The 9,275-nt window shown below is 46.7% G+C and overlaps 1 protein-coding gene across 1 annotated transcript in view; it reads right to left on the bottom strand.

Moving 5' to 3' along the window:
• The window catches only part of GRK7 (G protein-coupled receptor kinase 7), a 42,889-nt gene extending 34,047 nt beyond the window's left edge, over positions 1–8,842 (bottom strand). The window contains exons 1-2 of the mRNA XM_006078029.4: positions 6,270–8,842; positions 4,285–4,722 (exon numbers count right to left, since the gene is read on the bottom strand). Coding sequence (XP_006078091.2) covers positions 4,285–4,722; positions 6,270–6,881 — 1,050 coding nt within the window. The 5' untranslated portion in view covers positions 6,882–8,842. The remainder of the gene's footprint in view (positions 1–4,284; positions 4,723–6,269) is intronic.
• Between the last annotated feature and the right edge of the window lie 433 nt (positions 8,843–9,275).

Here is a 9,275-nt window from a genome sequence, read left to right on the forward strand (position 1 = left end):
GGCAAGAACACTGGAGTGGGTTGCCATTTCCTTCTCCAATGCAGAAAAGTGAAAAGTGAAAGTGAAGTCGCTCAGTTGTGTCCGACTCTTAGCGACCCCATGGACTGCAGCCTACCAGGCTCCTCCGTCCATGGGATTTTCCAGGCAAGAGTACTGGAGTGGGGCGCCATTGCCTTCTCTGAAAATCCACTTGGGGGCCCAGTTATTGTGTGGGAACTGCAGTAAGTAGGATACTGAAGGGCTTCACTTAGCTATGTAGACCGGTAAACAGTGAAGGAGGAATGCTTTTCTTTTTTCTTTCTTTCTGTGGCTTTCTAAATCTCTCTGACCCCCTTTTTTCCCCTCCATCCTTCCTGAAAATCCCCCTGGGCTTCAGAGGCAGGTCCAAGGACCAGGGCATACTTTCTTGGATGGGGCAAGTGGTCTAAACCCAGAAGTCTGGTCTCTTGGGACAAAGAGGGACTCAGAAAAGGCAAAGGGTGAGAGGCCTCTAGGCATTGTGTGCACGCATGCTAAGTTGCTTCAGTTGTGTCTGACTCTGTGCAACCCTATGGATCATAGCCTACCAGGCGCCTCTGTCCATGGGATTCTCCTGGCAAGAATACTGGAGTTTCCATGCCCTCCTCCAGGGGATCTTCCTGACCCAGGGTTGAACCCACATCTCTTATGTCTCCTGCACTGGCAGGCAGGTTCTTTACCACTAACACCACCTGGGAAGCCTTAAACTCCACCAACTGCCTTCGTTATAGTGGACAATATTGAGGAGGCACAAAAAGCTTCCTGCAGGTTCCAAAAGAGCCAGAGAGCTGGATGCAGGAGGAACTGTCCCTAAATATTCTCTTGGCCCATGAACAGAGCTGGAGGAAGACTGAGAAGGGATTTACAAGAGATTGAGCTGTGTGTCTCCTCATCCTTCAGCAAGGTGGAGACGGTGCCACCCGTCAGCATGATGCATGCACATGGGACGCTCAGAGGGAACACTTCCTCTCTGCATAATCAGCAATACAAATTCAAAATAATATACTGAAGTAGTACACTTCTGATTTTTTGTGCATTGATAGACATGCATTCACGGTGTTTCTCTTTTCATAGTAAAGTCCCAGGGAGGCAAACACTCTGCTTCCTCCCCATCTTCTTGCTTCCTCCACCTCTACTTAGGAGATAGTTATACTGAAGTTCTCCATCCTTCTCCACCGCTTTCTCAATTTCTCCACCTTCGTTCAGCCTCTTTCCTTTCTACATGACCAGCAATTTATCTCCCGAATCTTTTTTATTTTTCCCACTATTTTCGGTTTTAAGCCATAAGGTATGTAGAATCCTAGTTCCCTTACCAGGGATCAAACCCAGGCCCCGTTGTTCTTGGGAGTGCAGAGTCTTAACCACTGGACTGACAGGGAAGTCCTCTCTTCTGCTTCTAGCCTCAGCATCTAAATCTCCAGTCTCCCTACTTAAAACTCCATCTTGCTCCTTCCTTCATCTCACTCTTTACTTCCAGGTCAATCCAACCTCTGCCATCTGAGTTTTGACCTTGAAAACCTCTCTTCCTGAGGACTCTGTGGTTTCCAGATTGTCAAACCCCACAGTCTGTGTGACCTCTTGGCAGTACTTAACAGTGCTGGCCACACTCCTCCCTTAAATCCTCTTTTCCTTTGGCTCCTGTGGCAGAGGCCGCCAGTTACTTGCTCCATATTCCTTAGTAGTTACTTGCTCTCCTTCCTTAGTAACTAGAATTCCTCTCTCCCTCTCAAAAAAGCAAAAACAAAAAAAGTCATTTATCAGCTGCCCCTGCAGGTGGGGTGGCCAGATAAATGTCCTAGCCAATGAGATTTAAATGGAAGCTGTCAGATGGGCCTTCTAGGGAAGTTCCTTAGAGGGAGATATATTCAGTTGCTGTGGGCATCCCTATTTACTCCTGACCCTTCCTCCTTTCTCTGCCTAGACTTGATGGTTGGGGCTAGAGCAGCCATTTTGCAACACATGGAAAAGGACAAAATCACAGAGATGTGATTTCTGCCATTATCCCATAGCTGCGGAACTAATATCAGTCATCCTTATCTCTACACGACTTGTTACATAAGAAAAATAACCCTTTCTCTTGTTTAATCCACTGTTATTTGGGTTTTCTATTATTGCTAGTGAAATCAACACTTAACTGATACAGGTCCAATGACTCTGCCATTTTCATCCTACTTCTTTAATCTCTTCAAGACCCCTCTTCTTCCACACCCCGTACACGTTGCTATTCCTTGGTCCTCTTCCTCCACTGTTTCTCTCTTTTTTTTTCTTTGTGTCAGGCGTTTTTCTTTCCTTTTTTTTTTTTAATTTTATTTTATTTTTAAACTTTACAATATTGTATTGGTTCTGCCATATATCGCAATGAATCAGCCACAGGCATACATGCGTTCCCCATCCTGAACCCTCCTCCCTCCTCCCTCCCCATACCATCCCTCTGGGTGGTCCCAGTGCACCAGCCCCAAGCATCCAGTATCGTGCATCGAATCTGGACTGGCGACTCGTTTCATATATGATATTATACATATTTCAATGCCATTCTCCCAAATCATCCCACCCTCTCCCTCTCCCACAGAGTCCAAAAGACTGTCCTCCACTGTTTCTCAAACAATCCAGTGGTGTCTGCTGCTTCCCAAGCCATGATGACTCCAAATTCCAGTGTCTAACTCAGACCTTTCATCACAGCACCTGCCTGTCATAGAAGAGCCTTATATATACTATACTCACAATTAAACTTTCCAGCTTTCCCATAACTGTTTTCTTCCTTCTAGTCACTGGAGCTAGGGACCTTCCCCATTCCTCACGCTCATACTCAGCTGGTCCTGAAATCCCAACAAGTCTCTTTCCAACAGCTCTGATTTCCTTCCCACTTCATCAGTCCTAATGTCTTACATAGGCGCCATCATTTCTTCCTGCACCACTGCATATGCTATAGCTCCTCTGCTTCCCATCTACGATCAAACTGGTGTCTAAAAGAATGCAAATCTGATCATGTCATTCCTTTTTAAAAATTCCTTCAATAGCTTCTTGTCCCTCACAAGAAAAGAATTCCAATGTCTTTGCATGATCTGAGCCCTACACGTCTTGTCAACATTCCTTCCATTATAGCCATATAAAATCACCTTCAGTTTCCCAAACTTGCCATGATTTTTCTCACTTCCTTGCCTGATTGTCCTCTCTGCCTTGCAAGCTGGAAACTGTGCAGAAACAAAAGTTTTAAGTGTATATTTAGGAACCTGACTTGAGCCTTTATCTTCCTGGGACTTCTCCCATCTTTGTGCACAGAAACTCAATAGTAAAGACCTGTCAGAATTTGAGAGATTTTTGTATTGATCACTTAACATAATGGGATATAAGAATTAATCTTAACATATAAGAATTAATATTCTTATAATCCCTTTTTTAATCAAAGAATTCTCTGCAAGTCTCTTTGGACCAAACTGATCAAAATAAACATCAGTTGCCTTTGTTGACTTGTATATATCTTTTCATTTAAAATTTCACCTTTGTTCAATATAAAACATTTCTCCATTGTGCACTCAACAGGAAAGGAGATATTTAATGGGCTAAGTGTTGGGGTTTCTTCTATTTATTATCCTATTAAATTTTACCTTCTGCTGCTGCTGCTGCTGCGTCGCTTTAGTCGTGTCCAACTCTGTGCGACCCCATAGACGGCAGCCCACCAGGCTCCCCTGTCCCTGGGATTCTCCAAGCAAGAACACTGGAGTGGGTTGCCATTTCCTTCTCCAATGCATGAAAGTGAAAAGTGAAAGTGAAGTCGCTCAGTCCTGTCCGACTCTAGCGACCCCATGGACTGCAGCCTACCAGGCTCCTCCATCCATGGGATTTTCTAGGCAAAAGTACTGGAGTGGGGTTAGAGTTTTAGGGTCCAGCCCCTAAAATTTTCCCGAAGAGGAAATCAAAGCTCTACTGACGCAGGAACACAGCACCAGGGAGGTGGTCATGGGCAGGACATACCTAGCTTCTGGCTATGGATTCAGCTCTTGCCATCTATGGTGAAGGCACAGACCACCTCCAATTCACAAAGAAGGCTACCCTCTGCTTCCAATGAGAGGAGAGCAAAGTAGACCTCAAAGAGCCAGTAAAGCTAATCCTCTTACACCACTTAAGGCAAATGACAGCACAAGGGGTTTAGGAACAAGAAAATTAGAAGCATTAAGTCCAAGGCTCTGTCTGCCCTGGGAAAGAACAGCTTTCTCCCTTCCTCTCTGACTCTGTGGCCCACCTTTGGGCCAGTGGAGGCTCACTCACCCTCTGGGTGATGGGTTTACCATCCTGGATCTGCACGGCCAGCCCCAGGTCAGACAGTCTGCAGTTGCCGAGGTCATCCAGAAGCACGTTCTCGGGTTTCATGTCCCGATAGACGATGCCGAGGGAGTGGAGGTGCAGCACGCCACAGGTCATCTGGGCCGAGTAGAAGACCACCCTGCTCATGTCCAGGCCTGGTTCACCCACGCTGTAGATGTGGAACTTGAGGTCTCCACCATTCATCAGGCTCATCACCAGGCAGAGATGGGACTTGCTCTCAAAGGCGTATGCCAGAGAGACAATGAACGGGCTGCTGACCCTCTCCAAGATTTCCTTTTCCAAGAGAGCCATTTTCTCACCATTTTTCTTCTTCAGTCGCTTCTTGTCCAGTTTCTTACAGGCATACATCTTACCGGTGTTTTTCACCTGGACAGCACATACCTTAAGAAGAGAAAGAAAGGGAAAAGAAGAGGTAGAAATAGACAGCAGTGGAGAGAGGAAGGGAGTAGAGGATACAGAGGATGGAGGGGCAGAAACCAATCAAGGTGGCAAGATAGCAGGCTTACTGAGGAAAGAAAAGCTGTGAGTGAGAGCGTTCTTGGAGAAGGAGCTTCGACCACAGTGAGGTATCATGTGACGCATACTAAATGGGCCATTAAAAAAAAAAGGAATAACAAGTGTTGGCCAGAATGTGGAGAAACTGAAACACTCATGCATTGCTTGTTGTTGTTTAGTTGCTAAGTTGTGCCCGACTCTTTGCGACACCATGGACTGTAGCTCACCAGATTCCTCTGTCCATGGGATTTTCCAGGCAAGAATACTGGAGTGCCACTTTCTTCTCCAGGGGATCTTTCTGACCCAGGGATCAAACCCACGTCTCTTGCATTGGTAGATGGATTCTTTACTACTGAGCCACCAGGGAAGCCCTCATGCATTGCTGGAGGGAACTTAAAACATGAAGACTTTGGTGATTTCCCAAAAAGTTAAACACAGAATTGCCCTAAGATAAGACCCAGCAATTCCACTCCTCGCCACATATGAAACAGAAATGAAAGCAGGTATTCAAACAAATACTTGTACATAAATATTTACAGCAGCACTATCACGATAGCCAAAAGGCAGAAACAACCCAACTGTCCATCAATAGATGAACGGATACATGAAATGTAGTATTCCCATACAGTGGAATGAAGTATTGATCCGCGCTACAAGGTGAATGAACCTCCAAAACACTACTCAGCAAAAGTACACTTTTCAGCGAAAGAATTCAGAGACAAAAGCTCACATATTGTATGACTCCATCTATATGAAACATCAGAATAGGCAAGTCCATAGAGGCAGAAAGTAGCCCAGAGGCTGCCAGGAGCTTGGGGGTTGGGGTGGGGAAGTAGCTGTTAATGGGCACAGGAGTATTGAAAATGGAACTAGAGATGATGACTGCATAACATTGTAATGTATTAAATGCTATTAAATTATACACCTGAAAATGGTTAATGGCTAATCTTATGCAAATTTCATCTCAAAGAATTTTTTTTTGTTCTTAAAAAAAAAAAAGCTGAACACAGCAGAGGTGCAAAACAGATTTATAGACTCTAATTCAAGATGATTGTTTTCTTAGATACCTGAAGTTTTTCTCAAATTACCTCCATGAGCACAAGTAAAGGGGAAGGGAACTCTCCCATTGTCTTGATATCTTGATATCATTCACCAAAGGGGCATTTCAGAGTGTTCCTGCCTCCTGGAAACCCCATGATTATGATTCCTGGCCAGTTCCACATCTTGTTTGTTTTTCCTATGGCATTCTCACTTTATTTCACCCAGCGACAAGAAAGAAGAGGTGAGAGCAAGCTAGGAATGCTTTCTCCACATGTGGCACTGAAATTAGTTCTAAGATCCCTTAAGATTAAAAAGAAGACAAAAAGAAGCCAAACAGAACTCTATTATGCCGTCTATCTCCTCTTTCAGCCTGGCTCCTCGCAGACACTTACCTCCCCGAAACCACCTTTCCCCAGCACCCGGAACTCTTCAAAGTACTTGTCTGACACTGGCTGCATCTCGAAGACTTTCCATTGCAGAAACTTGTCATAGAAGGAGCTGGCCAGGAACTCCCGGAAGGGCTGGTCCTGCAGGAAGGCCATGACCTCGGCCTTGGCCAGCTCCACCAGGGATGCTCGATCGTCGTCGTTGGTGGCTGCTTGGCACTTGGTGACCAGAGCTGGGCTGAAGAAGGGGTGTGGGTGCCCCGGGACAGGGGCGGCGGCACAAGTGGTCACCAGCCCCTGCAGCGCGTTGCCCTTGGCGGGGCCCTCTTCGGCCAGCTCCCAGCTCTGCACCTCCTCCAGAAAGCCCCTGGCCTCCTGGTACGCAGGCACCGTGGCCAGGAAGTCCCGGAAGAGGCGGCGGCCAATAGGCTGCTGCTCGCACAGACTATGGAAGTCGGTGGCCAGGGCCTGGCGGAGCTGCTCGCAGCTCTGCGGCCCGGGCAGCATCAGGCTCCGGCGCCGGCGCTGCAGCTCCTTGCTGTCGGCGTCCGAGGACTTCCGAGCCTGCAGGTAGGCCGTGTTGGCGATCAGGTTGTCCAGGCCCCCCATGTCGACCATGGCTGAGCACCGATCGTGCTCCCCTGGTACAGACAAGGAAGGATGGAGAGCGGCGGCGGTAGGGACGCGGTCAGGCCCGGGGCCAGCTGGCAGCTCTCTGATCCGAGACGCAGTGACTTCCAGGGGATTTACAGCGAATCTTTGGGGTGACGGATGGGACTGGTGGAGGGTGAGGAAAGAGGTTTCTCTAGTAAGAAGCTTTGCTGGCTATGTATAGCTGGCCAGGGACGGGTGCATCACGGATCACCCAGCAACCTGGAACACCTGCAGGGTCTACCTGTTCATCCCCGGGCCTTGTTCCTCACACCTGCTTCCTGCATCCAGTGACCAATCACCAAAGGAAAAGACTCATTCTACGGTGATGCGCTGTTTGCTGTTGACAGCAGTGTTTTCAACTGTGTCTGATTTTACATTTCCCAGCAACTGCAAGCTCTGTAAACCCCTAGGAGTGACGGGTCAGGAAGAGGAGCTGTGAGAAGCTGGAGAGGTTTTCCTTCCCCCGGTCTAGCAGCCTGATACAGAGCAGGTTACAGAAGGGGATGCTCTGAGCTGCGAGTCACTGGACATGTTCCCAGAGGCCCAGGTCGTGACTCTCAGGGCAGGGGCTGTGGCTCTCCCATGGCCGGTGGCACCCTCAAGTGCCTGTGGAGATCTTCAAGACATGGCTGCCTTAGTTCTGAGGAGTCTGTGACCTCCAGTACCCTGTTAAAAGGGGAGGGTCACCTTGACCCAGAACATCCTGTGAAATGACATCAGCAGGGAAGTCGCCCACTTCACGGCAGGTGGCCCAGACTCTCCCAAGGGCACAAGCCTAATGAAGGGGACCTGAGAGCAAAGGAGCTGTGTGTGGAGACCCCAAGCAGGGATGTTCCAGGCATGGCCCCTGGACACCTCGGCCCAGGCTGCCTCATGAAACCAGGAAGCTTCCCTCCATGGAGATGACTCTGAGCTGCCCCAGACCACGACCTCACAAAGAACAGAAATTGGTTTAGACAGAGATCAGGCTAAGAATCTCTGCTCCAAAAATAACACTTGTGTCCTACAGGGAGAGAATTCTCGGGCTTTTTCTTCACAAAGCAAGGCTAAGGCAGCTTAAAAACAAAGTCATTCAGTATTATGCCAGAGTGTTTAAAAGGGAAAAAAGAGAGAGAGGAAGGAGGATGGGGGAAAAAAAAAAGAGCTGGTCAGTCTTTTTCCAAACAAACAACCTCTAGCACACTCTCTGTCAAAACATCACTGTGATGGCCATGGTGGGCCTGAGCAGAGCCTGCCGCCTGGCCCCCGGAGCAGATATGCGCTTGGCCTCACGCTACCAAGAATTATGTAATGAACTCGTGGGTGCCCTTTGGCTCTGCACTGCTGCGCTGTAAACCATCGGACCAGTGCAGAGGTGGAGGATCTGCATGAGTGACCACTGTTCGGAACCATCATCTGCTTTGCAACCGACACTAAAAATGTTGGTACTTTTTTTTTTTTTGTCCTTGACGGGTCATCCCAGGCTCACATTTCTGAGTCGAGAAAAATCAATCGGAGACTCTCCCCTAAGTGGGAAATGACTTTCCTGTTTTGTTTTTTTTTTTTTTTTTTTAAGAGTAAGGTTCTTTTGTTTATTTTAAATGTTTATTTACTTATTTGTCTGTGTTGTGTCTTAGTCACGGCATGTGGGATCTAGTTCCCTGACCAGGAATCAAACCTGGGTCCCCTTCTTTGGGAGCTTGGGATCTTAGTCACTGGACCACCAGGGAAGTCCTTGCTATGGTTCTTATGAACATAGTGGCAATCCAACAGGGCAGAACTTTGAGAAAATGGTATGGCTGTCATCGCATCACTATTTAACCTCACTGAAAAAAAGATGTTTTTCACTGATGCCTGTATCTGCTATGAGCTGCTTGATTCCACTGGCACGGATACTTACTTTAAATCACCAAGTGATCACTTAACCCTGGACTGTCCAACAGATAAATGCAAGGCCACAGATGTAATTTCAGATTTTCTAGCAACCACATTGAAGAAACAAGTGACATTAACCTTAATAAGATGTTTTACTTGGCCCAATACGTGCAAATTATTATCATTTCAACTTATATTTGATATAAACATTGCTAATGGGATATTTTACATCTTTTTTCGTGTCCTGAGTTTTCAGAATTGACTTTGTATTTTACACTTACCAATTCAAGTCAGTCACATTTCAAATGGTCAGTAGCCACATGTGGTCCGTGGCCACCTTGTTGGACAGTATGGACAAATTTTCTTCATGTAGCTTTGTCATTCATAAATAAGAGAAAGTTTTTCTTTTTTTTTTTTCTAATCAGTAATACTATAGACCATCTGGGTAAAAAAACTCTCTTAGTAATTAAACATGATCTGACTGATGAGAATGGAATTTAAATA

Source organism: Bubalus bubalis, chromosome 1 (genome assembly GCF_019923935.1).
Source record: "Bubalus bubalis isolate 160015118507 breed Murrah chromosome 1, NDDB_SH_1, whole genome shotgun sequence".
NCBI classification, from domain to species: Eukaryota; Metazoa; Chordata; class Mammalia; order Artiodactyla; family Bovidae; genus Bubalus; species Bubalus bubalis.